The following is a 27995-nucleotide window of genomic DNA, read 5'->3' as shown; positions in this document are numbered from 1 at the left end:
TCTGGGGAGGGGGCGGGGCTGTGACGGCAGGGGCGGGGCTCTGGAGCAGGGGGCGGGGCTGTGACGGCAGGGGCGGGGCTCTGGGGGAGGGGACGGGGCTGTGACTACAGGGGCGGGGCTCTGGGGCGGACGGGGCTGTGACGGCGGGGGCGGGGCTCTGGGGGAGGGGGCGGGGCTGTGACGACAGGGCGGGGCTCTGGGGCGGACGGGGCTGTGACTACAGGGGCGGGGCTCTGGGGCAGGGGGCGGGGCTGTGACGACAGGGGCGGGGCTCCGGGGGAGGGGGCGGGGCTGTGACGGCAGGGGCGGGGCTCTGGGGCAGGGGGCGGGGCTGTGACGGCAGGGGCGGGGCTCTGGGGCAGGGGGCGGGGCTGTGACGACAGGGGCGGGGCTCTGGGGGAGGGGGCGGGGCTGTGACGACAGGGGCGGGGCTCTGGGGCGGACGGGGCTGTGACGGCAGGGGCGGGGCTCTGGGGGAGGGGGCGGGGCTGTGACGACAGGGGCGGGGCTCTGGGGGAGGGGACGGGGCTGTGACTACAGGGCCGGGGCTCTGGGGCGGACGGGGCTGTGACGACAGGGGCGGGGCTCTGGGGCAGGGGGCGGGGCTGTGACTACAGGGGCGGGGCTCTGGGGCAGGGGGCGGGGCTGTGACTACAGGGGCGGGGCTGTGCCTCCGGTCCCGTCCGTCTCTCCCCGCTCGGCCATGGCGTTGGCCGCGCTGCTCCTGCTGCTGCTGCAGCTGCTGGCGCCGTGCGCGGCGGAGCCCCCGGAGCCGGCCGAGCCTCCCGACGCGCTGTTCGCCGCCGGCTCCGAGGCGTACGCGCGCGGGGACTGGCCCGCCGTGATCCTGCACATGGAGCGGGCGCTGCGGGCCCGGGGGGCGCTGCGGGCCCAGCTCGTGCGCTGCCGGCTGCGCTGCGCCAACAGCAGCGCCTGGCCCGCGGGGAAACCGGGCCCGCCGCCCGCCCTGCGCGACCTCCTCTTCTTCCGGCAGCTGCTGCGCCGCGCCGCCTGCCTGCGGGCCTGCGCCCCCGGCGCCCCGTCCCGCTACCTGCTCAGCGAGGAGCTGGAGCTCGAGTTCCGCAAGCGCAGCCCCTACAACTACCTGCAGGTGGCCTACTTCAAGGTGAGGGCCCGGGAGGGGGAACTGAACCGGGGGAGACTGGACCCAGGGGGGGAGAGAGCAGGTGGGTTGAGGGGGGAGGTAGAGCAGGCCTGGCTGGGGATGGGGGAGCCCCCAGGGAACAAAGGGCAGCCCTGGGGCCCCATGTCTCTGCAGGGGGGCTGTTTCCAGGTGGGTCCCCATAGCACTTTCCAGGCAAATTCAGAGTGAAGGGAGGGGCTGGCAGGGGGCCCAGTAGTGGGGCTGGGGCCGGGGCCCCAGGTGAGGTTGACAGCAGGTGGAATGGGAAACCATGGCTGTGGCTCTGTCTCAGGTGTCCCACGCTCTGCTCCACTTAGATAAATCCCAGGGGAAATCAAAGTGCAGGGTCCGTATCATCCCATGCTCTGCATTGTGATGCACATGGGCTCCAAACTGCCCCAAAGCTAGGCACTTACACTTCACTCATCAGCTACAGCAGGCAACGTGGGGGCTGTTTGCAGCCGCTAGGACTTTTGAGGTTGAGAAATTACTCTGTTGGCAGATCAGACCTGTTACCAAATGCAGGAGCTCATTTCAGTGTGAGACTGAAAGGCCACGGGACCATATCTGGTCTGTCTGCTAATAAGGAAGGGAGTTTTGTCCACATAGGACACCATCCAGGGCATCCAATCCTATGTGGTAGTGGAGCCGAGTGTTTTATTAAGCTATGGCCCAGCTGAAACCCCATGCCTATTCCACGCTGATGGTGTGCACACACTCAGCACTGTCCCTAGTGGGCTGGGTTGAATCTGGGAAGAATGGTCTCTTGAAATATGTGTTCACTAATTATGCTAAACAATCTGTTGTCCTTGTATCTAGCTGTGATTTTGTGTGCATTTCCCAGACCTGAGGAAGAGCTCTGTGTAAACTTGTCTCTCTCACCAACAGAAATTGATCCAATAAAAGATACTCCCTCATCCACCTTGGCCCCCTTAACAAGGGTCAGAACGGAGGGCATGCAGATCCATTCGTCCTTTCCCTGGGTACTAATCTGGAGGAGTTGTGCGCTGCTCTTAATGCAGGCACATTCCTCCTCGGGGAAGGCTTGCGAGCAGTTGTATTAGGCGGGGGTGCTGGATGGTGCTAGGAAGGGAGGCAGCTGCATCTGGAGGGGGAACAGGGTGGTGCAAGGAGAGAGGCAGTGGGAAGGGTGCTGGGGAAAGTGCAGGCTATGACCCAAGGAAGTGCATGAGGTATCAGTGGTAGCATGAGATAACACTAGAGATGGGCAGAAGGGTGCTCTCTGGGAGTTAGCTACAGGCCAGTATTGTGCTGTGACGGGTAGGCTAGATGGTGGGGGCAGTGCCAAGTCTGTGGCCCCAGCCTCACGGGGGTGCCACATGCTAGTGAAATGGACATCCCCCCTAACTCCTTTTGTGCCTTGCTTTGTATTTAGCACATTTCCTTTTTCCCAGTTCAGCACATGTAACAGAATCCAGTCACGGAGCTCTCCATCCTCCCCTCTCGCTGCTCCTCCGACCCCAGGGCAGGGAAGGGTAATGGAGTTTATGCCACATGTGCAGTCCCAGCTGCTTCCAGATGTCTCCCTTCCTTTTCCTGCAGCAGAAAGTTCAGCCCCCTCTATTCTCCTCCTCCCTTGTTCAGAAGCTGAAATGCCACGTAGTGAGCTGGGGGCTGTATCATCCTTCATGCCCAGTGTAATGCGATCCTCGAGGGTCTCATGTTTCAGAGCTGATGTCAAGTGCAGTTGTAGTCAGAAAAGTGAAAAAATGGCCCCTTTGTACACTCCCTTCCTTGCCGCTGGTATGTCTTTGTCCAATTCAGTGACCTTACTGAGACATATAAGTGTTTACATCCATTAGATCTGTATTTTTAGTTGTAATGATGATGCTAGCGCTAACAATCTGCCTCTCTGGGCACTTAAGAATATTCTTTGCAGTTATTTCCTTTATGTGGTGTTGGGGTCTTGATCCCTTCAGGAAGTTTTGTATTGCATTGATGATCACATTGACTCTCTGTGGCACAGAGACTCTCCTGTAGCCCAAGAATAGGGAGCCACAGACATTTTGTCTCTGCTTTGCCCCCCAAGAAAGATTTAAAGAAAATACTGGGTCAGGCTGATTAAATGTCATTTAATCCCATGTCTATGTGAATAGTTTTTACCTACTGTCATTACAAGTAACAGCTAAAGGCAATGAGAGGAAAAAATATTTGGTTTTCAGTTTGTTTACTTTGTGCATTTGACAGTTTCACTCTCCACTCCGTTGATGTCTCTTGTTACTTGTCTTTCACAGAGCAAGAGGGAAGAGAATATTTTTTAAATGGAAAAATGTAGATCAAAAAACTAAGTTTGGCAGCGCAGCATTGGGTAGATGCAGAACCTGAAACTATTCAGCTGTGTTTTGTTCTGGTTTTTATTGATTAATTTCACCTGGATGGGTCCTCTTTAAGTTCTCATGAAAATTAAACCATTGGGATAAGGTGCAATTCATAGATTCTCAGAAGGCAGAAATGAAAAAGACCTGTCAAGCCAGCTTGTTCAGCCCCTGCCAGTGCAGGATCAGTCTGTATGGTGCATTCTGGGCTTTGTCTCGTCCGATTTAAAATAACCTAAGAGTCTGGCCTTCCACTACTGCCCTGTATATTCTGTTCAGGTTTTTATACTGAACCCATCAGCACAGTGTCTGAATGCCTTCCAGAGCTGCCTTAAACAACATGCCTGACATCTGTCTCGCATGATGTCTTCTCCATTTCTTTCTCTCCCCCCAGGGGAAGGGAAGAGGAGGCGGCTGTTTTCCCTTGGGAGACTCTTATTAATTATCATTTGAATGACCATTGCTAAGGCTACGTTTTAGTCACGAGTATTTTTAGTAAAAGTCATGGACTGGTCATAGGCAGTAAACAAAAATTCATGGCCCATGACCTGTCCATGACTTGTAGTATAGACCCCTAACTAAAACCTGGGCCAAGGGTGCTCTGGGAGGGTGGGCCGGAGGTGCTGGGGGGATGTCCTGGGACCCTCACTGGTGCTGGGGGGGGGCGGCGGCGCACAGCCCGGGACCTCTGCTGTGGGGGGGGGGCAGGCAGAGGAGCTGGCAGGCTCCCTACCTGGCTCCACATGTCCCTGCGGCTCTGAGGGGGAGGGAAGGCAGGAGGGCTTCAGCACGCTGCCCCGGCCATGAGTTCCAGCTCCGCAACTCCCATTGGCTGGGAACTGCAACCAATGGGTACTCCGGGGGCGGAGCCTGTGGGCAGGGGACAGTGTGTCGAGCCCTCTCCTAGCTCCTCCACCTAGGGGCTGCAGGGACATGCCTGCCGCTTCTGGGGAGCCCCAGGTAAGTGCCATCCCAGCCCTAAGCCCCCTCCCACACCCACACTGCCCCAGTAGTGGCCAGTGCAGCTGGCCCAGGAGCTGCCTGATCTGCTCGGGCAGCCCCGGGGCCAGCTGCACCGGATGCTGCAGAAGGCATGCAGCCTTAACCATTACACCTAGAGGCCCCATTGCTCTCGGTGTTGTACATACTATACATAATAAAAGACAGTCCCTGCCCTAAAGACCTTGCAATCTAAAGAGACATAATGGGTGAGAGACAGGAAAGATTATTATTCCCCTTGTACAGATGGGGGAGATGAGGCCCAGAGATTTGCGCAAGGTCATACAGGAAGTCTGTGGCAGAGCGAAGAACTGAACTCAGATCTCCTGAGTCCCAGTCCAATGTTTTAACCTCAAAACCATCCTTCCATTTCAAAATAAGGAAGCATGGGCAAAGCCTCCCAAAACCTGGGAATGAACCAGGGACCTTTGGATCTTAGTAGAAATTTTGTGCTGCCCCTGCAGGTCAGCCAGACTTTCAAACAGCTGGGATTAGCTAATGCAGCAGCCTATAGCCTGGGGCTCTGTGGAACACAAAAGAAAATAAATGTTTAGACTGATGCATGGTATAAGGTGTGTATGGAGAGCTGGGGAAGAGATGGGATTAGTGTTTTGGTTAGTAAGTAATGACATCCAGCTGTGACATGGGCAGTTTATGATGTTTCATTCAGTCTGGGTCCGGGAGACATGTTCCTGGTGAGTTGGCAGGGACTGGTTGTGCCCTGCAGGGGAAGGCTGGGCTGGTACAGTTTTCCACACAAATTGTCTTGAGGGGAAGTTCTCCTGTGGTTCTAGTACACAAGCAGTTGAAGAAGCCAGTTGCTTTCCCCAGTAGATTAAGGTTGTCTGGTCCTAGCATTCTCCCAGAGCAGTGTGGGATTTTCACTCTCCAGCATTGTGCATCATCCTGAATTCACTGGGTGGTTTATTTGTGCTCTCAAGTCTCTTTGTAAAGTTGACATGTGACGTTTACAAAAAGGTGCTTGATGGATTCGTTTCTAAGCAACTTAGTTATGGTGCAGTTCAGGCTGTTGCCTCAACAGTCCCATCTGCTCCCCATGTCCGTTGCGGGGAAGGAGATCGTCATACCCCAACTTGAGCATTCTAAAACCAGGAAGTCCTCCGTTAAGAATTGTGTTCCCTTGCCCCAAAGAGTCAGTGTGACAAAGCAAAACAAACCACAGACTCATTAAAACCAGGAACTGCTCCATTGAAGTGCTGCTTCCCACACCTTAGAGCCCTGGCTATATTGTTATTTGGGAGTGGGAAATGTTTATCTAAGCTGAGATCCCCACTGCCTCTTTAAGTGTGTCTGCAGCATGAAGCAGGGAGGCAAGGCAGCTTGTCCAGCACAATCTCTATCAACCAGCAGTGATTATTCCTGCCCCAGTTCAGTGCTGCCACACAGACCACACCAAGGGCCCCCTTGGGTGGTGGGAATAAGAGACCTGAATTGGAGTTCTGGTGGGCACAGAGAAATGGCATTTTTTTTGTTAGGGAGGGGTCAGGTGCTGTGAGGTTACCAGTCCTGTTGTTAACCTGGTGTGGGCATGCACAGGGCCCGTGGAGAGTGGCTGAATTGGGGTGTGCTGGGGGGACAGGGACTATGGCTGGGTAGAGTTAGGCAAATCTGTGGGGAGAAGTGGCCGAGACCTGTGTTGTACTGATATAGTAACATGTTCCCTGGATGCCGAGTACATTGTCCCTGTGTGGCAGGGAGTCCGGGCTTCAGTCTCACCTTTCCCCGTGTTTTCTTTGCTTAGATCCACAAGATCGATAAGGCTGTGGCTGCCGCTCATACCTTCTTTGTTGGGAACCCTGACCATGTGGAGATGAGGCAGAACCTGGAGTATTACCAGATGATGGCAGGAGTCAAAGAGTCGGACTTCACAGACCTGGAGGCCAAGCCTCACATGGTAAGAACAACCCTCCTCCCGCAAGTGTTTGAGGTCTCTCTTCAGGGTCAAGGCTTCCACCCTCACCTGCCAGCCTAGCACCATCGTTTCCTTGGGCACTCAAAGTCTGTGTGGAGAGTTTGAATGAGCAAAGTCTCCCTCAGCACCTGCAGGGCGGGTGATCTCTGGAGCTGACCTGCAATAGCTACAAACAATGGAATAAAAAGGGTTTCCTGGTTTATGACAGTAAAGAGGCTGGGGGGAGAGTTCTGCTTCTGTGGGAGAAGTTCAGGTCCTGTCTGGTGATGGCGACCAAGTGAAACAGTGACATTGCACAGGACAGGGAGGTGAAAGCCGAGTGATTGAGAAGTAAAGGATTTTGTCAATGTTGTAAAACATTTCAGGTCTTGCTATTTTTAAACACCTATTTAACTACCAACATCCAGTGAACACCATTGAGAAAGGATGTCTTGGTTAAAGATTCAATTCCCCTGCCCTTCAACTCAGGTGAAGTCCTCCAGGACAGCCAAGGAAGATCTAACCTGACCTTATCAGTACTTGTGAGTGTTTCGGGAAGAGATAGGGGAAGCAGCCTTTCAGGGAAGGGCCTACATTGTAAGGAACCCAAGCCCATGTGTCAAAATCACTTCTTTAGCAGGCCACCCCTAAGGTTCGAGATTGGCCTTGGCTATGAGTTTGTAGCAAAGGGGCTCACGTGACAGGAGGAGGCAACAACCCAGTTCCTTCCTGACTACCCTGCTGTGTCAGATTCTGCATCAAAGCCAATGAATATGGAGGGGGCTGGTCATTTCTGGAGCATCATCACAGATAATAAAACTCTAGGTGTTTTTCTAACTGGTAGAACTAAAAAACAGATGGTAATTAATTTAAAATGACTGAAAAGGCCCAGAACCAGGGATCCTAAACCATCCAGCCTGCATTGTCACCAACACATGAGATTCAGGGGTGCAACTGGACAGGGGAAGGACATATGGGACCAGAGCTCAATGGCCTGGCAGGTTGGCTAAAAGAGCTGTGCTCTGTGTGCAGTGAAGTGGCCACATGCCGGGGGCACCAGTAAAGGGGCCTCTGGGGAGAGGAGGATTCTCCCACGTGGAGCAGCGTGGAAGTGCGCCATTCTGTGACACTGTGCTGAATTGAGAGCTTGTCCCAGTGCACATAGCACAGAACCAGAGAGCTCTTCATCTTTGGGAATACCTGAAACATGGAACTGTGAAATTTCCAGCAGCAAATATTGGGATGGGGGGATTTCTCCCACTCTATTCCCTCCCCAAACACTCAGACACATCATGGGGAAAAGCCAAAATGTTACGTGCCTAACTGGCCATGTATTGACCTTGGCCCAAACGGATGCATGAAAGATGAGAGCCCTGAGCCCTGGATAGCGTTATTGACCACAGTAGACTAACCCCCTCTCTGACGGTGCAGTTTTGCTTTGAAGGCTGTAATGATTTGTTGTTGATAGAGCATCTGTCCTCTGGCCCCATGGTCTGTGTGCTATGTATTCAGTCTGCCATCTGCTTGGAGATCTTTTTTATTGAGGGACCCTGTGAAGTTGGGCAGCCACAATCTACTGCCCCGGGCCTCAGTGAGCAGAGATATTTGTGGGGACAGTGCTGAACTGCACCCAGAGTGGATGTGTCTGGCTGGGGCCAGGGTTCTAGGTTCACTTTTCCTCCTGGCTCTTTACAGCACGAGTTCCGCCTGGGTGTGAAGTTTTACACAGAGGAGCAGCCAGAACCAGCCATTCTGCATATGGAGAAGGCTCTGGAGGAATATTTTGTAGCTGACACCGAATGTCGAGCTCTCTGTGAGGGGCCCTACGATTACGAAGGCTACAACTACCTGGAATACAGTGCTGACCTGGTCCAGGCTATTACGGGTGTGTGCACCACGGTAAACCATCTGGCGTGTAGCACAGGGACTGCCTGCCTCGAGCCTCTGCATACTGTACTTACTGCTGCAGCTTTCTCTTTGAATGTTTTTGGCTATCAGTTCAGATTTCTGGGGCACTTTCCACCAGAGAGATGGGGGATTGATGGCTCGAGAGACCGTGCTAAGGTTGGGCTAATGGGGATTTAAATTCTCCAGCCTATTTTCTTGGTCCTAATGAAGGTAATGCCTGAGTGAAGCCTCCTCCTGGCTGAAGAATGCTGCTCTGGTACAGATCTCCCCTGACCAATAAAATGTGCTGTCTTTTTCTCCCAGATCATTACGTGCAGGTGCTGAGCTGTAAACAGAGCTGTGTTACAGAACTAGCCTCCCAGCCGGGCCAGGACAAGCCCATTGAGGATTTCCTTCCATCCCACTTCAACTACCTGCAATTTGCCTATTACAACAGTAAGAAGCATTTCTCTTATTTCTCTGATGCTTGGGAAGCCCTGACATTAGGGTTCTTGGGCTCATGGGCACACAACTTAGCTGTCTTGATCCCTCTTTCTTTTGCACAGATAGTGGAGGGTACAAGAGTCCAGACAAAAGAACTACCTTAGAAGAAGATCATCAGTGTTGCAGAGTCAGGCACTCAGAAGTTAGGAAACACCAGAGTTACTGTTATCCAGGCAACTTGCTCTGCCCCTTTATGTACATGCGTTATGATATAACCGTAAATTACACTAGCTCATATATTTTACTCTAGAGCCCTTGCATCATTCAGTGCCCAGGAGGGATGGTGCAAGGGAACGAGGCAACTATTCAGTATTTCTTCTGTTGCTTGGCGTTCACTGTGTAGCCCCAGGACTTATTTTCTGCTCGTTATCCAGATGCTGCACTGACGACGGAATCTTTTATTCCTTCCTGGGCTTTTCTGTTGCACTTTGTAACTGTAGCATCTGAACAGCTCACAGACACTCATGCATTTATCTTCAATACCCAGGTGAAATAGCAGAGGAGTGTTACAGTTGGCGAACTGAGGCTCGGAGAGACTAAGGCCAAGTGTCCACTGAAGCTGGGTGCGCAACTGGAGTCCTAGAGCCTGATTTCAGAAATCCTGAATGCTCTCAGCTTTAGTTGAAGTCAATGAAAGTTGTGGGTACTCAGCACTGCTGAAAAATGACACCCTAGGTGTCTTCAGCTGGGCACCCAGAAAATGTTGGTCTAAGTGACTTGCCCAACTTTATACAGCAAATCAGGCAGAACCTGCAATACAACGTAGTTCTCCAGGCTCCCAGGGCAGCGCCCTAACCCTGAGATCAATGCTCCTGATGTGGATGACAATAGCACCTAGAGGCCCCGATCGGGGTTGCGATGATCCCTCATGCTAGGTGCTGGACAAAGCAAGGGCATGAGATCAACCCTTTCAGTCCCAACCAACAAGACAGGCTGAGACTAGCACAACATGTAGCGACATACACAACACTTGAGAGGTAGGTTAGTATTTGTTTGGTTTTGTTTCCTAACCCTTCCCAAATGTTGCCCTAGCGGCCTCGCCTCTGTGATGGTGTCCCAGCCAACCCACTCCACTCTACTGACCTAGAGTCACAGGTTTGGTAAATTCGGCCTGAGGCAGCGTTTAAGTTTGGCAGACCCAGCTCTGCCATATTTAAAACTTGGGTTCCATTCCTGGTGCAGTGTCTGGTACTGGGCTATCTCATCTGTAAATTGGGAGAAATTATACTTATCCCTACACTGGGAGCTGGCAGGAGGCCTCTGTTAATTACAACTTTTGAAAAGCTGTGAAGTGCCAAGTTATTAACGTCAGTCAGTAGGAAAGGTCAGACTAGAACACATGGTCTTCTAACCCAGTGACCCTCACTTGGCCAAAGGGTATTTTGGGGAAAGAAAAGAAAAAGGAGTACTTGTGGCACCTTGGCGACTAACAAATTTATTAGAGTATTAGTCTCTAAGGTGCCACAAGTACTCCTTTTCTTTTTGCAAATACAGACTAACACGGCTGCTACTCTGAAACTTGGGGAAAGAAAGTAGAAGTAACAGCTGGAGGAGGATCATCCTCTCTCTTGTCCGTATCCCACCTGGTGCACTAGCTCGCTGTGTTTGCTGGTTGCAGGAGGCTCAGGTGGGCCTGGTGTCAGGCCCAGTGCAATTGGAACATTCAGAAAATTAAGGGCCAAATATCGAACAAGTTCTGCTATGTATGTGCAAATGATTTTCTGAGGCTTATAGATTGGCCAGATCTGGATAGGTTTCGTGAGGATAGTGAAAGGCACCTCCCTGGTCCCACAGCTGCCCCCTGCCAGCATTCAAGCTCCTGCTCCAAACCACAGAGGCATTAGATTCAGAAAACAGACAGAATTTTTTTTTAACATTGGCAAAACTGGCTATTTTTCACTATCCTCCTCCTGGGAAACAGCTGAACTGCCTCTCAGCTTCTGCATAAACTTTCCAGAACAAAGTCAACCCTAGGAGGAAATGAAACCTGGAAAATTTCAGCTCAGCTGATTAGTTTGTTGGAGTTATAAGTGACTGAAAATGGAGGATCATAACAGAACATGTTGGGTCTCTCTGTGCACTGCTTAGAAATAGTACTTAGACATGTATTCCGAGTGTGAAAACTAGTAGGCCTGCAGCAGTGATGCCTGATGATATGGAGATGGGGTGAGCTCTGAGTCCAGTATCCTTCTCCTTGCTTTGGTAACATCAGTTACCTGTCTCCTAGTTCAGGGATAACTGTCCATGCTCCTGGTATGCTCCCATCCCATTTCTATCTTCCGAGTGTCTGATTTATTTCCTGCTTGCAGCCTCCAACCAAACTGTTTTGAAGCCTCTCTGCTGTCTAGGAAATCATCGTCTGTGTATTCTGCTTTGGTCCAGGTGCTTTCGTGTACTTCCTCCCTGTCAGCAGATGAGAACTGGATGATTTCATTGCTTCCTGGCACACAGTTCTTTGTCTCCAGCGGGTGGCATGGTTTCTTTTCTGCTAGGCTGGTAGGTGTCTGGCAGGAAGCTGCAGCTGTTTTCAGAGTGGTGAGGTTCTGGCAGCTCTGAGCAGGGGGCTCCCCTCCCAGGTGCAGGCTCCAGCGACTCAGTGGCTGTTGCAGCACGGTAGACATGGGAGTAGCAAAGGCCCAGGGATGTTCCCATCACAAAACAGAAACTTGTTGATATTTTATTCCTGTTGAACTTTGAGCAAAACTGTCAGGTGAGAGTGGAAGAGCTGAGCATTTAGTAAGGGCGCTCGCCAAAGGATGGCATGGTGAGACTCGCGCAGCACTTGAATCCAGACTCCTTCAACCCTGCTCCTCTCAGTCTTCCACACTCAGTGGAGAAGCTGCAGTAAGTGCGTGTCTGGCTCTGTTTCTTGGCCACACTGGCTATGGGAGCAGTGCTACACACTCCTGCTTAACTTGGGCTGATTCTAGGGCCTCCCTCCCATCACCCCCACATCCCCTCCTTACACGCAGGCAGTGGGACCATCACAAACCTGAGTTGCACAGGGGTATGGTCACCCCTTGCAGACCCAAAACAAGGCTGTGATAGGGTCCTGAGGAGGAACAGTGGAGCCAGCCCTCTGTCATGCCAGCTCCAATTCAGGGAGATTAATGGGAGCTGGCTAGAAAAACCTGTACCTGATTGGCAAAGGGGAAACAGCTGCCAGTCTGATTAGCCTGGGGCTATATACAGGCCCAGAGGAAGGAAGCAGGGTGGGAAGCCAGAGAGTGAAAGATGATTGGTAGTTCTTCCTTCCTTCCTGCAGAGATTGAGAAGGCCCTAAGGCTGAAACCCCCAAGCTGTAAATGGTAAGAAGGTGGTGGATTGCACCTGTAAATAAACTGCACCAATGATTGCTGAGTCAGAAGGTCTCTGAGTGGTTTTTGGAGCAGAGCAGAGGCAGGACCAAGGGGGGCCCTGCTACACCCTGTTGCAAAGGCTCTTACGAAATGCAGACATGCTTTTGAGCCTTTCCCATCCTGCTGTGGACTCATTCTACCATTCTCTGAAAGCTCCTTTCAGGACTGAGGGAGGTGTTGTTTCCAGGGCTCATTCCCCTGAAATCAGGTGAACTCTGCTGTGTCCGAAGCAGATTGGCCAGGCCTGGGAGGAGGAGGGAAGATGCCAGACTCACTCTTCTCTCTTCCCCTTGTTACACACCTATACAAGAGGTGCATGATTTCATGCTAGCTGGTTGCAGCACAGACTGGATCTCATTTCTTGGAGGTGGTCTTTTATTCCGAGCTCCCTTCTGCCCCCTTTTGTGATTTCCAAACTGGTTTGTTCTCTTGGTCCATCTTCCCAGTTTGTGTTTTACTGGAGTTACAAAATATATCAGCGAAGGATTGCGAGCCAACCAGCCTTGTGCAGGGAGGTCCTGCCTCTGTCTACTTGGAAGAGGGACTTTGCCTTTGGATCTGGCCTGATGTAGAAGTAGTCAAAGCAGAATGAAGAGCTGAGAGGAGAGATCTCCCTGGTTCCAGAGAAGACAGGACAGTTTCTACTGCAGAGCCAATTTCTCATCACTTGCAGCACTGGCCAGGTCTGACAATATGACCCTTGTATTTCTGAGAAATACTGGTTGGGTTATAGCAGGTGTTGCAGTACTGTTACAGCTGTGCTTCAGAGCCATTTCTCATGGCAGTTCTTCTGCAGTGCAGGGAAAAATTGCTCCCCATGATTGTGAAATGGGGAAACAAAAGATAAATGATGGAAATCAGTCTGATCATGATAATGAGACTGAACATGAGTAACTAACTAGTCCTAGTCTTCAGAGAGAAAAGGGTTTGAACACCAAGGTTTCCCATTGCAGGGAATTGGAACTAGGTAAGTTCATGGAGGATGAGTCCATCAGTGGCTATTAGCCAAAATGGTCAGGGATGCAACCCAATGCTCAGGGTTTCCCTAGCCTCTGACTGCCAGAAGCTGGGAGTGGATGAAGGGTTTGGATCACTTGATAATTGTTCTGTTTATTCCCTCTGAGATATCTGGCATTGGCACTGTCGGAAGACAGGAGACTGGGTGAGATGGACCATTGGTCTGACCCAGCATGGCCATTCTTATGTCTGAATCTGACTCTGTGCTAAATCTGAGTCTGATTGTCGTTGTGCTGGAAATGTGCCCTATTCCTGTTCTGCACCCCTCCTTGCCGGCATTCTGCAAAGCACAGAGGGACAGCTTTTCTCAATGAGCTGATTTCTCTTTGCAGGTGGGAATTACGAGAAAGCCATTGAATGCGCCAAGACCTACTTGCTTTTCTTCCCTAATGATGAAGTGATGAATCAGAACTTGGCCTACTACACGGCTGTCCTTGGGGAAAGGCTGGCTGCACCTATCAATCCTCGAGAAGTGAGTGATCTTCAGTCTGTCCCCGGCAAACTACTCCTCGAGCTCTGCCAGGCCTGTTGAAGCAGCATCTGCAGACCTGGGATTGGTATTTGTAGGGCAGATGGGCTGCAGTCTGCTCAGCATTAGGATTGGCCATTTTCATTCTTCACACATACGTTCCAATTGGTGCTGAAGGGACTGGATGCAGAAACCCTGGTCAAAGCTCAGCTGACACAACTCATTAAAAATGGCTGGAGTATTTTTCAGATTTCTATGGTTATGTGAGCCTGGAATAAGCGTAAGCTAGCCTCCTGCCTCAGGGCACCAGCCAATCACTGACTGGCAGGGCTAGGGAGAAGCCTATCCCATCCGCATGTTAGTGCGTGCTGATCCAGTGTGGGGTTCTACACCTTCCTCTGAAACATCAGGGACTGGCCGGTGTTGCAGGAATTTCGTTTGTAGAAATTGTCAAACTGGCCAAAATGAAAAATACCCAGCCTGAAGCAGACATTCATTGTGGGACATTTCAGCCCGAATGGTTAAAGATTGGCAAAGTGATAAGCAAATGAAAACAGGATCTTATAAGGGGGAGTGTCAGGCAGCTTACATGGGGATGATGCAACCAGCCCCACCTGTCATAAAAACATCTCGCCAAATCAACTTCTTGGCTTTATTTGCTACCATTACAAAGTGGGAATTAATGGAAAGGGGGGATTTTTTTATGGAGAGTCTTTGGGTAGGGGTGAGAGCAGCTTTCCATTTTGAACCTGGCGTTAACGCTCATCCCTAAGTTTTTCAGACTGGAAATGGTCTCCATCGACAGAACTATGCAGGGACCTGGGACTGGAAGAGCAGGGGGCTGCAGGACTGGATTGAGGTGTATTGAGAGGGATTGAAACATGGCATAGAATAGCAGAGTCCTGCACTTTCATTCCCACCACACCTCCAGGTTTGGAATTCTGTTGCTCTCTGTAACGCTCATCTCATGGCGCCTGGTTCCCCACAGTGGCGAGACCAGCTTGTCTATTGGAAAGCCCTTGTAGGCTGCTCTGACCCATCCATCTCTCCCACGCTTTTAGAATATCCAGGTGTATCACCAGCGCAGCCTGCTGGAGAAGGAGCTGCTCTTTTTCAGCTACGATGCCTTCGGGATTCCATTTGTGGACCCGGTGAGTGGAGACTCCCTTGACCTGGTACTGGACACAGCTGCGGGAACTAGAAGTGGGCAGGTTTAGACTGAATACTTGGGGGTGGGGTCTGTGGGGCACCAAGGGGAGGAGCTGGGCTGGAAGTGGGGGGTGGTTCTGTAGAGGAGCAGAGGGAGCTGTGATGGGCTGATTGCTCTTCAATGGCACTGCAGTCTGTCACTGCACAGGGCTGCACCCTTGTGTCTGAGCTATGGATTGGGGTGTCTCGGGCAAGGATGAGGTTATCTCTGGTTTCTTTCCTGCCTTTAGGACACGTGGACCCCAGAGGAGGTGATCCCAAAGAGGCTGCGCGAGAAGCAGAAGTGAGAACTCGTTCAGTAACACTTGCTGGAGCATCGTCTCTTTGCTTCCACTACTGGCATGTGGATCGCTGTTGTGGGGGTTAATGCACGTTGTAGCTGGAATCTTCCGAACCCATCTGCTGCAGCAGGCGGGGGAGCCTGGTGGTTCCAGGAGTGGCTGCGAGGGCTGGGCTGGAGGCTGCGAGAGTTTGAGCATGCCAGTGGGATGGGATGCTGTGTAAAATGAGAGCTAGGGCTGGAATGAACCCATCAGGAAGGTGTTACGGGCATGTCATCAGACTGCTGAGCCCCCAGCCAGGGGCACTGCCCACCCTGTCTGCCTGACTGTTGAACCCATCCCACAGCTTCATCTCCTTCCCCTGCGCCTCTCGGTCTCTGCCCCCTTTGTGAGGTCTCAGGATTGCTGCCCCCTGCCCATCTCCCAATTGGCTGATCACTTAGACGTCCGCCCCAGAGGCAGGAGAGCAGCTCACAGCTTCTTTGTGCACAGGGTGGAGCGCGAGACAGCAGCTCGAATCTCCGAGGAGATCAGCAACCTGATGAAAGAGATAGAGACGCTGGTGGAGGAGAAAACCAGAGAGTCTGCGGACATGAGCAAGTTCATGCGGGAAGGTAAGAGAGGGAGTTGTAAAATGTGCCCAAGTGTCCCCCAGTGACCCAGCGGACAGCCAGGCCATCACCCTTGTGTGGTCCGTAGCTGGGGGCTCTGGGCAAGGAGCAGGATGTTCAGTGCTACCAAAGGAGTGGCCTGTGGCTGAGGTGAAATGGCATCTCCCCTTCTTGTGCATGCCACCTTCTGTACATGTCATGCATCCAGTGCTGGCAGTGCCCTCTGATGTGCACTCCCCAGCAGAGGGCTCCCCAGTCTCCAGTATTGCTCCTTGGCCCTGTAGGTGGGCCCCTGCTGTACGACGGGCTCAGTATCACCATGAACTCCCGGCTGCTGAATGGCTCTCAGCGAGTGGTGGTGGATGGAGTCATCTCTGAGGAGGAGTGTCTGGAACTGCAGAAACTCACCAACGTGAGTCACTCATCGCCGGCTCCAGCACCCGGAGACTGGGGAGGCAAGAGAGGGGCCGGCTGGCATGGAGCCTGGGGAAAGGCAACTCAGCAACAGGGGAGAGCAGGCTGAGCAGGGGGCAGGGAAGGGGTTGCTTTGAATGACCCTGGGAGGGGATGATGGGGCTGGAGTGTGGAGAGCATTGGGGAGTGGGGCAGTCACCTATTTAAAAGTACAATCCAGAGTGAACCACTTGAAAGGAATTAAATCCAGTCTCGTTCTGCAATTCTTAAGCCAGGACTTTAGTTCCCCAGAGCAGCCCTCCTAGCCCCCTGACTGGGGAGAATGTCGCATCCGTCTGCCCCACCAGCACCTGCAAGCCGGGATCGTCCTGTTACCCAGCTCAGAGCAATAAACGTGCTCCCCCATCCCCATGGCATTGGCTACCACGGGTCTCAGGCCGGTATTGGGAGGGTCTGTGTCTGCAGGGTGGGGCCTCTGACCAGCAGCAGGAAGGGGGTGCGATAGTGAGGGCCGGTCTAGGACCGGGTGGGGAGAGCTTGGGTTGGAAGACTGGATTTGGGGCATGTACCGGCATGTCAAGGGAGCAGGATCTGAACTCCTTGCCATGGACCCTGAACTATTTCGCTGGGACCTTGTTACAGTTTCTGGCCTGTCCAGGCCGCGGTGCTCTTTGGCATCACATCTGCTCCTTTCCAGGGAAAAGCCTCATGGAAAAGACTGGGGAGGGGTGGTTCCGGCCTTACTGCGCTTGCTCGGCATCTCTAAGGGTTTGGCCAGTCTCCCTGCCCTGGCTAGAGCCCACTCCTGCCCTTCTCTCAGGAGCAGGCAGCAGCATGGGGGTCTCACGTCTGACCCTGGGTTTTGCAGGCAGCTGCGTCTGCTGGGGATGGCTATCGCGGGAAAACCTCCCCTCACACTCCTAGCGAGACCTTCTATGGCGTGACGGTCTATAAGTCCCTCAAGGTAAGTTTGCTTGTTTGACTGAGGGGGGATGCTGTGGATGTGGTTGAGGGAAGAGTGTAGCTAGCACTGGGGAAAGGCTTGGGGGGAGGAGATGGGCTGGAAGGGATGAAGCAGGTCGGGGGAAGGAGGCATTAGCAGGATGCTTTGCACCCAACCTGCTCTCTCACTTGGAGGCATAAACAAATTTGGGGAGCCCCCGAGGAAACCCAGTTCGGAGAATGGTGGAGTCGCCAGGGTGTGCCCTACCCATTAAGGCCCCCCAGAGTAACGATTGGTGGGTTTACAGAACTGCCCCTGTATCAGCCGAGGGGTGGGGGGGACCTTCATGCCCTCACGAATTGCAGAGAGGAGGAGATGTCTCTATCATTGCTGCCCTTCCCTCCAGCCCAAACTGCTGGCTCTGGGGACAAAGCCTGGTGAGATCACTGAGGAAGAAGCCAGGCTGCCTGACCGCTGCTCCTGCTCTCTGTCTCCCCCTGCAGCTGGGGCAGGAGGGCAAGGTGTCCATGCACAGTGCCCGGCTCTACTACAATGTGACGGAGAAGGTGCGGCGCGTGATGGAGTCCTACTTCCGCCTGGACACCCCACTCTATTTTTCCTACTCTCACCTGGTGTGCCGCACGGCCATCGCAGGCGAGTAGTTGGTGGCGCCCCCCACCCCCACCCTTGCTCAGTGGGCTGCTGGTCTTGCACTTCCCCTTTCCGGTGTTCGTGATTCAGGCTGCTGCTGGTGGCAGGACCCCTCTCTCTCCTCCCACAGCCCTGTGGGTAGCTGCTGCCAGGGGGACTCCCTTTACAACCATCAAACCACTTCTCCAGTGGGCTCTCTGTCTCACACTTGCTTCGTAATAAGGATTCTGTCCTTGATGCCACCTGGGCAGCCCAGGTAGTGTGGGTGAGTTGGCCCAGGTGTAACTGACTGGCACTGAGCTAACCATTCTGTTGATGTGCAGGAGGGGACAGACTCTAGCTCCCTCCCTCTTAGCTGGGCTGGCTCTGCAGGGCTAACAGAAGGAAGAAGCTGTGCAGATTTGGTTGCTAAATCCAGAGGACATGGAGCGCGAACTGTGCAGTGGGAGAGGGAGCTGGCGTGTTATAGTCACTGCTCACAGCTTGAGCCGTGTGTCCTAGACTGGCACCAAGGCCCTGCCTGCTCTGTGGTAAGCTGAACCCCATCACTTCTGCAGAACTCAACCCTTGATTCTGCAGTGGCTTCAATTCAAATATGCCTCCATGTTTTGCTGGCAGCAAATAACAGCATCACATAAAGCGGCAGCCAGGGGGTTGGCAGCTGGATAGGGGGGCGCTGGAGCTCTTGACACCAGAGGAGGCCAGTGATTCAGATTTCCAGCTTCAGAGGCACTTAAAGCTCTTGGCCCAGATTGTGAAATGTATTATGGTGTTGCTGTTCTCAGTGTTGCAGAGCCTAGCTGACTTAGGAGACTCTCATTTTCCAAAGTGATTTAGGAACAGAGCCAAAATCCTGTCAGTGGATTTAGGCTCCTAAGGAACATGAGACTTAGGCTCTGAAATCAGTTTGCTGTTGCAGTGCTGAGCCCAACGATATGTACATACCTTTAAAAATCTGGGAGGGAGGTGCTGAATCTCATGGGCGGGGGCAGATGTGACTGGGAATTCTGCGGGTTGTTTGAACTCCTAATTCCCCCACCCCAGGAACTTGGCCAGCCATTCCCAGTATCCCCCAGTGCATCCAACCTAACTGGAAAGTGCATTGGCTGGATGCATCCGCTAGGGTGCGCAGTGGGATAGTTAGAACATGTCATTGTTTGAACTGGCATCATGAGCTCCCATTGAGATAATGCGGTAGGTTTGAGGGTATTGCACCCCTAAAACATGGAGCAGTGCCACTCCCTATAGGCCTAGGGAACAAGGGACCACAGCTCTGCCAGCCGCCACTGAATTCTGCCCTCCCCGAAATCGCAGGTCAGAACGTTGTGAGGGGAGAGGCTCATGGGGTGAGGGCATCCTTGCTGTGAGTGTCCTGGGGTGCAGGGGTTGGTGACCATAGGTGGACATCCTGCAGTCTCAGGACAGGCTCTGTAACCACCCACGCTTCGTTCCATCTCAGATAAGCAAGCGGACCGGACGGACTCCAGCCACGCCGTGCACGTGGATAACTGCATCCTCAATGCAGAGGCCATGGTGTGCGTCAAGGAGCCGCCGGCATACACATTCCGGGACTACAGGTAACAGCCATGCGAGCAGTGCTTGGCTCAAGGCACAGTCTGCCTAGGCTCACAGGAGCTAGGCTGAGTCCCCATCCCACAATTGCCTGGTTCTACATGGTGACCTGATCACTGGCCTTTCAGTCCCTATTGGGGAACTACGTTTCCCAAAATTCCACACCGATCCCCAGTAACAGACAGGCCGCCCGCACCTGCACTTAAAGGGGCCAACACGCTTAGTTACAGGGACCTTGCTGAATAGGGAGTCTCAGAAGTGTGGCTACAACGGCTCCTGGACATTGCTGTGTGCAAAGGAAGATCCAGAGCTGTCCGGCATTCAAAGTCCATAGCAGCAAGGCTGCAGAAAGGCTCCCTGCCATGCTCGCTGCCTGCTTGGGAAAGGGGGAGCGGGATCAGTAGGTGTCTCTTCTCTGGCTAGTCCTGGGGGCAGAGGGAGGCGTGCTGAGGCTGCTGGGTAGTGAATGCCTTCTCTGCTCTGTCTGACTCTAGTGTCATCCTGTATCTCAATGGGGACTTTGAAGGAGGAGCCTTTTACTTCACCGAACTGGATGCCACCACTGTGACTGTAAGTAGCTTGTCTGCTCCAAGGGCACAGTGATTCTGGTTTGGGCAGTTCTGGAGAGGTTGGAGACTTGTTTCTGCTCTACCCAGTTCCTGCCCCACTCTGCCTGTGGCTGACACTCGGGGTTCACCCTGAGAGCTTGTTTACATGTGAAAATTAATCCAGAATGAGGTAGGTTGTGACTTTAAAGTGGATTAACTACTCCCAATTAACTCCCTGTGTGGATGCTTTGATTTCAGAATGCTTTATTCCAAATAAGCTTAATCCACTGGACTACGAGCATCTGTGCATGGAGCTAATCAGGAATAACTGCCTATTGGAGCAGCATGACCGTTACGGTGCTGAGAGGGCTGGGAGGCAGCACTCCTGCTGTTACCCTGGCTGGGAAATGGAGATGGCTGTACTCTGATGTGGGATGGGGCCATCTCTACAGAGGGGTGTGACTGGGGTCCCAGTGGGGAGCCAGCCAAGATCACTCTGTTAGGGTGAACTGCAAAGAATGGGGCAGACAAACCCCAAGACTGGTGGATAATTCAATGTTTAGATATACCCAACCAGCACTAAACAGCTTCTGTTATACCTCACTGGTTACTCAGAACTCCAAACAGCGCAGTTCCCTTGAAGTGACCCAGTCTCAGGCCTCCATCCAGGTACCCACGTCAAATATGATGAAGATTTCTGAAAATCTTATTTCATCATACAGACGCTCCCTGACTTACACAATTGTTCCATTCTGCAATGCCTTGCGTAACTTGAATTTTGCATAAGTCAGAAACGTCTACCCAACCATTACGCCAAAAAAAAAAAAACAACAAAAAAACCCCTTCCTATTTCTAGCTTATGAAACTTTTTCCATAAGTGTGGATTTGCATAAGTCAAGTCTTGCATAACCCAGGGAGCATCTGTATAAAAGTAAAGGTTCTACCAAGCCCAAAGGATCGGACACATTACCTCCCAGGTTACTGAATATTCCAGATTTTACCCAAATACATGCTACAGCCAATTCTTATTAACTAAACTAAAATTTATTAAAAATCAAAAGAGAGAGAGTCTGGTTAAAAGATCAATATAAATACAGACATGAGTTCAATTCTTGAGGTTCAGATTCATAGCAGAGATGGTGAGCTTTGTAGTTGCAAGGAGTTCTTTCAGAAATAGTCCATAGGTTATAGTCCAACGGTTCTATTTCAGGGCAGTTCAGTCAGAGGTAGGATCTCAGTCCTTGTGGCATAGGCTTCCCCTGCATGAAACCTTAAGCAGATCTGAGATAAACAGGATCAAGACCCAAGATTCTTTTTATACATCCACTTGATGTTCTAGCATCCACTTGACCACACAGTCCTGGATAAACAATAGGTTTTGGACGTAACCTTCTGTTTTCTAAACACCACTGGTAATTAGTTACACAAATTAACATAGGGCAATTTATCCATTAGGCGGTCTATCACAAACTTCAGAGACATATAAACAATGATATTATGTCACCCAGGATTCATCTAAATTAATAATTCCCTTTTGAGCTCTGAATTAGTAGCTATAGTGACAGACAGGCACTGTCTGTTTACATGGTTAGCATCTAAGATACACACACATAGTATCGCTTCTAATTTCTGACAATACAGGTTTGCGTTGCAAAGTTCTAGCCTATCTAGCCATAGAATGGCCTTACTTGCCATTTCTAACATGTCTTTAAAGGTCGGCTTTGGGCTAGTTAGCCTGCAAGCTGTTTAACCCTTTCTGGCCATGAGTTATATTTTGTATAAGATTCGTTGGAATTATATAATGGTGGTAGCAATAATGATCTGCATAGTTATAAATTAGACAACGTCATCGTCACAAGTGGCAGAATTGGGGCTGTGTGGGGCAGGAGCTAATCCCCTGGAGCCTGACTGCCTGGCTAGCCTCCATGGCCTCCAGGAACCTGGGGAGCTCCCCCCACAGGGGAAGACACCAGTGGCAGAGCACGTGCTGCATCACTCAGGCTGGGTGCAGATGGAACCTCCAGGAGAGCTGGGGAGCCGAGTGGGTATGACCTGGGCGGTCCCAGCCACTTCCTGGGCAGACGCTCCCACTACCTGGCATTGCCTGGAGTTCCCTCTGCACAGCAGGGTCTGAGAGCATAGTCCCCTGCTGCCACCCCTCTGCAGTGGGATGCGTCTGCTTCTGCCCTGCACTGGGGACTCTAATCCCCCCAATATCCTCTCTCCAACTGGCCCTTAGGGTCCTGTCTCCCCTGTTGACTGGCCTGTCTGCTGGCTCTTACCTCACTCGTCCCTAATTACCCACTGCTGCCTGGATGGTTAGGGGCTCCTAATCCGTGCACCTGTTTCCTGCAGGCAGAGGTGCAGCCACAGTGTGGGCGTGCTGTCGGCTTCTCCTCTGGCTCGGAGAACCCTCACGGGGTGAAGGCCGTGACCAAGGGCCAGCGGTGTGCCATCGCCCTGTGGTTCACTCTGGACCCGCGACACAGCGAACGAGTAAGTACTGTCCCACATTGGCATACTGCCTTGGCACCTCTCCACTCACACACATGCCTGTCCCCTAGCTGTGTGCCTGCCCCCTCCTCCTCCTCTGTCCTGCCTTCCTCAAGGAGGCTTCCATAGTGCTGGAATGGGCTCTGGGGTACAGGAAAGAGCTGGGTGAGATCCCTGGGGACTTGCCTTTTCCCCTGCAGCTGCTGTACAAGTGTCAGGCTGTGAAAATGGCAAAGGCAAGCCTAGGCTGGGGGGGGTGGGTGGGAAGGAGGGGCGTGTTTTAAGTAGAGGTTGGGACATTCTAATGTCATTGTACCAAGCACTGGTGAGACCCCATCTGGAGCAGTAGGTGTTGTTCTGGTCACCCGTGTGCTAGAAAGATGAATCCATGCTGGAGTGAGGCAGAGAAGGACTGCTGGGATGCTCAGGGGGATGGAGAGCTGATCTTACGAGAGCAGATTGAAAGAGCAGGGCTTGGGTAGCCTGAAACGCAGGCTGAGAGAGAGCTGATTGCTGTCTTTAACTACACCAGGTGGGGTGAAGAGCTATTTAGGCTAAAGAACAGCATCAGCACAAGAATAAATGGGCTGGCCAGGAGTAAACTCAGGCTGGACATTAGGAGGTTTCTGGCCATCCAGGCAGTGAGATTCTGGAGCAGGTTCCCAAGCTTCTGAATAGGGTTATCTGAATGGTTGGCTACGATAGCGGGGACAGGACTCACTGACCCAGGAGGTCCCTCTGAGTCCTATGCCCTTGCATTTGGGGTGTGATCCCATTATGCTCTGGGGATCCTGTCCCCAGTGCCACAAGGGCAAAGCAGGGGGCTGGCTCTTGCAGCATGCTCTAACCTGTCCTTCCCCCCCCCCCCCAGGAGCGTGTGCAGGCCGATGACCTGGTGAAGATGCTCTTCAACACAGAGGAGGTGGATTTGTCTCAGCTGAAGGGGCCGGAAGCAGAGCTGCCAGGCATGACGGACGCTCCTGGGCAGAGTGTAGAGGGAAAGGACGAGTTGTGATGGCCATCCAGGAAGGGCCCCATTAGGCACCAGCTCGGCCCCGCTGGGGGAAGCGGGACAAGCTATCGCGTTTCAGGACTCAAGCCCCCTTGACTGCAGCTTGTGGATTCAGGACACTGAACCTGGGACTGAAGACAACTAACTTGTCAGGAACAGAGATTTCCTTGGCCTTCCCAGAAGCCAAGGTGTAGCTGGGGCTGGAGAGGAAGCTTTGCTGGATTTGCTTTGAGCCACATGCCTGAGAAAAGCTTGGTGTCGCTAGTCACATCCTGCCTCCCCATCTCCTGCAGCGAGGACATGACTAACCCAGGGTAAGACACTGTGAGACATGCTCGTTCTGGGGGGAATCAAAGTTCTGGACTGCTGGGAGGACTTCCGGTGCCTGGAGTTAGGGGGATGCTGGTCAGGGTTGGAGCTGCAGCCAGTGAACCTCCAAAGGGCCCATTGGTTCGAACACGCTACACATCATGGCAGTGCCTTCCAGTGATAACCAGGGAATAAAGGTTTCTTTTCTAGTCTGTTGGTGTCTCCTTTGATCAGCTCCTCCCTGGGTCACAGCCTGGTGTCTGTGTGGATAAGTAGAGTCTATCCACTGAGTGGATAGGCAGCAGTCAGGGCACCCGCTGGCTCTCTGCACCATGGGATGCTGTGAAGACGGGGACGGGTCTGTTGACTCAGTGCCTGGGGTTCATGTTGCAAGTCTGTTTGCTACAGAGCTATGGATTCTGTGCCGTACTCCCCACTGAGGACCTCATTTGGGGGGTGTCTGGTATCCACTGCATTCCTTGTCATCCTTTGCCCTGCAACGGCCCTTTAATGAATGTCTCCCTCTGGCAATGGACCATCTGGATCCCACTCTGCCTTGTGTATTGTCCATGCTTGTGGTATCATCTTATGGCAGCGGTGCTCTTGTCCCCTGCTCTGTCCCACACTTTATCCTTCCCTTGCCTGTCTCAATTCTCCCACTTGTCTTACTGCTTCCTTTCTGGTTCTTCTCTCATCTCTGCACCTTCCAGGTTTCATGCCTGTAACCCTCATCCGTGCTCCTCTGCTTATTTTCCATTGCGTGTGGTGTGAATGCTGCAAGTCAAGTCCTGGATTCCAAGTCCTGAAGGGCCCACTGGGGTCACCTAGTCTGACCCCCTGTGTAGCACAGGCCAGAGACCTGCCCCAAAATCATTCATACAGCAGATCTGGGAGAAAAACCTCCATCTTGATTTGAAAATGGCCACTGATGGAGAATCCTCCGTGTCCCTTGGCAACTTCTTCCAATGGTTAATTACTCTCTGCTAAAAATGGACACCTGATTTCCAGTCTGAACTTGTCCAGCTTCAGCGTCCAGCCACTGGATTGTGTCAGACCTTTGTCTGCTAGCCTGAAGAGCTCATTATTAAATATTAGCTCCCCATATAGTTTGCCTGGGCTGGGCTGTCCTGCCATACTCCATATCCATTCCCTTGGGATCTTCTGGGTTCTCTGCATGTGCCGTTGTCAGTGCAATTCTTGAAGCTGATAGATGGCACATGTAGAAGGATTCAGAATCAGTGTCGCGTAAGCTGCCATTCTGGCTGGCTCCCTGCTTTTCCATGCTCAGAACTAATGGGGATTACTGGACCAGCTGGAGCATCCTTTGGGAATCAAAGCCCTTCCATGCTAAAGGCCTCTCAGCAAGCAATGATGCCTCTGCATCCAGCAAGTAGGAAAGAACCTGCACTGGAATAGATGGTCCCTTCCAGTTTTGTTGGCTGAAGAGCCTTCTGGCTGTAGTTTGCCCACTTGAGGGCAGCAGTTCCTAACTAGGCCAGTGGAGAGCAAGCTGAGCTGAGCACTTCATGGCACAGGGAGTCTTTCCCTCTGTGAAAGGGACTGAATTTAGGATTTGCTTAGAACACGAGTGTGCATCCTGCATCTTGTCTACTTACATTTTGCTTTATGCAACTCACCATGAGAGGGCAGGGTTCACATCTGTCGCGCTGATGTGGGTAACACTCTAAGCAATATTGAAGGTCACTCAGCCAGGATATGAATGCTCTGGCCAGTTACCTTCATCAGTGGAGTCGTACATTAAGTGAGTCTAAGATAGTGGCTGCAATCTTCCTTCTAAACAATCACCTGGCCAATCAACCCATTACAGTCGGTGTTGTTAATTGTCCACTCCCTTTACAGCCAGTTGTCACTTATTTAGGAGTCAGGCCGGACCATAGTCTACCATACAGGTTCCATCTAGAACACTTAAGTAAAAAGTTCACCTCCCGCTCTACCTTGATCCAGAAGCTAGAAAGAACCTTCTGAGGAGCAGAGGCAGATGTTTTATGAACCTCAGTCCTGGCACTGGTATTTGCTTCAGTAGAATTGCTACAGTTTGGGCAGAAGTCAGCGTACGCATCTCAATGCAGAGCTGAATACAGCCATCCCTATCGTTAGTGGTTGCCTTGGCCACACGTTAACATCTGTGTGTTGGCGCATACAGCTCCCTCTAAACTTCGACCAAATGCCATTACCCTTAAAACTGCATGAAAACAATCTGCTGCATGCAAGGCTAACAATGGTTCCAACAGATGCAAATAAGCAACGTGCTTCCTGTCAGAAGACAAGCTCACTTCCAGAAGAAAACCCCTCCACCTACAGTTCCTGCTGACTTGCTATGATTGACTCCATGACATCCTTTTGCAGCGGCCATTTGTGCATTCATGTCCAGTGCTGCCGGTCTAGTGCCAATCTCAGATGAACAATGCTATCATGGCAGACAGCTGTGTCCTCGCAGAGTGGCAGCTACTGTGGGATAGAGACACAGACATGCCGATGAATTTTAGAGTTCACATCCACTTGTTTGCACCCTGGGACACGGATCCTGGACTGGGCTTAACAGGCTGCTGAGTGGAACAGCGAGAGTGGCTGTAATAATGCAGAAATTTGGCTTAACCCCAGTTGTCACAGTGTGATTGCGGGGCAGATGGTCAAAAGGTGGGAGGAATGCGCACTTAGATGGTTGAAAGGTGAAATGCAACACCTCACTGCCCTTGATGTTCGGCCATCTAACTGCTGTGGGATATTGACTTGTGGTGCCTGTGAAAGAAGAACAAAGGGGCAGGGTGAGGGCAGGGAAAGAAACTGCCCAGGGCTAGAGAGCACAATGGGCGACATGCATCACCTCCTGCTGTTTGCAAAGTCAGCCAGCAGTTCAGCCAGTGTAGAGTTAGCACTGATTTTATTCCCCTTGTTCATTATTGGACCTGCTCTCATCAAGCCTTTTGTTTCCTACTATATTTGTACTTTTGGGGGTGGAACTGATTCATGTCGCAATGTCCCCTTGGCTGGATGCTGTCTGGGAATGTGTAAAGGATTTAACCAGGCAGAACGGGATCCTGCCAGCCAGGGAGTGAGGGGCCAACAGCACAAGGTTTGTAGGAGAGCAGCAGCAATTGCCTACTAGGCTGTGAGAGCAGCAGCATCTGATGGGGTCGGCACAGAATTCCCAGGGAGCAGCTGCCCAGATGACAGCCTGCAGTGGTTTGAGTCCTAGCTACTTGAGGAGTGACGGTGCAGCAGGTGAATGAATCAATGGAGATGCTACAGCATAGCAGGCTCTTAGCTTCACTGAGAGGGGCTGCACCAGGATGTTTTCAGGGAGGGGTCCTTGACTCTGCCACCTGGCCCCTCCCGATTCAACAGCCTGCAGGCTATGCCATGGAGGCCTGCCTTTCACCACAGGCAGTGAGTTGAAGGGAGGGGGCTGTGTGCTGCACATATAGCTTAGCAAGAGGTTTTTATTAGCTTGAACCAATCTGTAAAATCAGTGGAGTCCCCACAATTAGCATTAATGTGGCTCCGCTTTGCTGAGAACCAGCAGCTCACGTCCAGGGGTGAGGGGGGGAGCAGGGCGGTTCGATTTGGGGCACTGACAACCATTCGTTCTCATGTTATGTTCTCAAAGGTAAAGTGGCCTGCAGTAGCCCTGGTGAGTCTCTGCACCTCTCTCTGACCTCCATGGGAATGAAATGCACAGCTGACCATTAGCACCAGAGCTCTGTTACTAGGCCAAGGGCTGAGCTCTGAAAGAGGCGTGTTTGTATGTAGGAGCTGGGGGCATGCAAAAATGCTAGCAGCTTTCAGTGATTGGGTCTCTACAGGCAATTCATCTGTCAGCCGGTCTCTGCAGGCAGGGCGAAGGGCTGGGTTCCTCCACTTTCACCTGCTGGAGGGACTGGCCCAGCCCCCTGTGATGACCTGTGGGGGAAGCTGCTTGAATGTCCAGCCGGACACTTGCAGTAACAACCTGCTGCTGATGAAGAAGGTTTGGATCAGATTCCAACTGAAACTAAAAGCTGGTGTCAGCTCCCAGCAGCACCAGCCCCGTCCTCTTCCTCTTGGGTTCATAGCCCTGCAAGGGAACCCAGCTGCCTGCTGGCACTTACCCTGATAGCTAGCAGGGGCGTTCCTAGAGAGCACGCTGGCAGCCCCTGTGAAGCCTCCAGCTGCCTGAGGCTATTTGTGCATGCTCTGAAATCTGAGGGTATGCCACTGTACAGGGATGGGAAGTGGGGGACCCCAAAGAGCCGCTTTGATGTAGAGGTAAGCGTAGGGGCCTTGATGCAGTCAGCCATTCCCTGCTCCCCAGTCTGTGAGCTGCC

General features: G+C 52.3%; 1 protein-coding gene across 5 annotated transcripts; it reads left to right on the top strand.

Moving 5' to 3' along the window:
• The first annotated feature begins 670 nt into the window (after positions 1–670).
• On the top strand, positions 671–23879 carry P3H1 (prolyl 3-hydroxylase 1). Of its 5 annotated transcripts, none has more exons than XR_006276407.1 (15): positions 671–1126; positions 6242–6394; positions 8087–8276; positions 8603–8734; positions 13491–13630; positions 14689–14778; positions 15067–15119; positions 15610–15731; positions 16013–16140; positions 17011–17106; positions 17589–17739; positions 19196–19313; positions 19803–19878; positions 21067–21240; positions 22212–22331. XR_006276407.1 is itself a non-coding variant. In XM_043500105.1 (15 exons), the coding sequence occupies exons 1-15, from the start codon at positions 704–706 to the stop codon at positions 23362–23364; spliced, it is 2142 nt and encodes a 713-aa protein (XP_043356040.1). In that variant the 5' UTR covers positions 671–703; the 3' UTR covers positions 23365–23879. The 5 variants fall into 5 exon arrangements, 4 of the variants coding, with proteins under 4 accessions (XP_043356040.1, XP_038232847.1, XP_043356041.1 ...); XM_043500105.1 differs by lacking the exon at positions 21067–21240 and adding an exon at positions 23221–23879 and having other exon boundaries at positions 671–1111; positions 22212–22352; XM_038376919.2 differs by lacking the exon at positions 21067–21240 and adding an exon at positions 23221–23879 and having other exon boundaries at positions 22212–22352.
• The last annotated feature ends 4116 nt before the right edge of the window (positions 23880–27995 follow it).

Source organism: Dermochelys coriacea, chromosome 18 (assembly GCF_009764565.3).
Source record: "Dermochelys coriacea isolate rDerCor1 chromosome 18, rDerCor1.pri.v4, whole genome shotgun sequence".
Lineage (NCBI taxonomy): Eukaryota > Metazoa > Chordata > Testudines > Dermochelyidae > Dermochelys > Dermochelys coriacea.
Note: the sequence above shows the minus strand (reverse complement) of the source record. Positions and strands in the feature narration are given on the sequence as shown.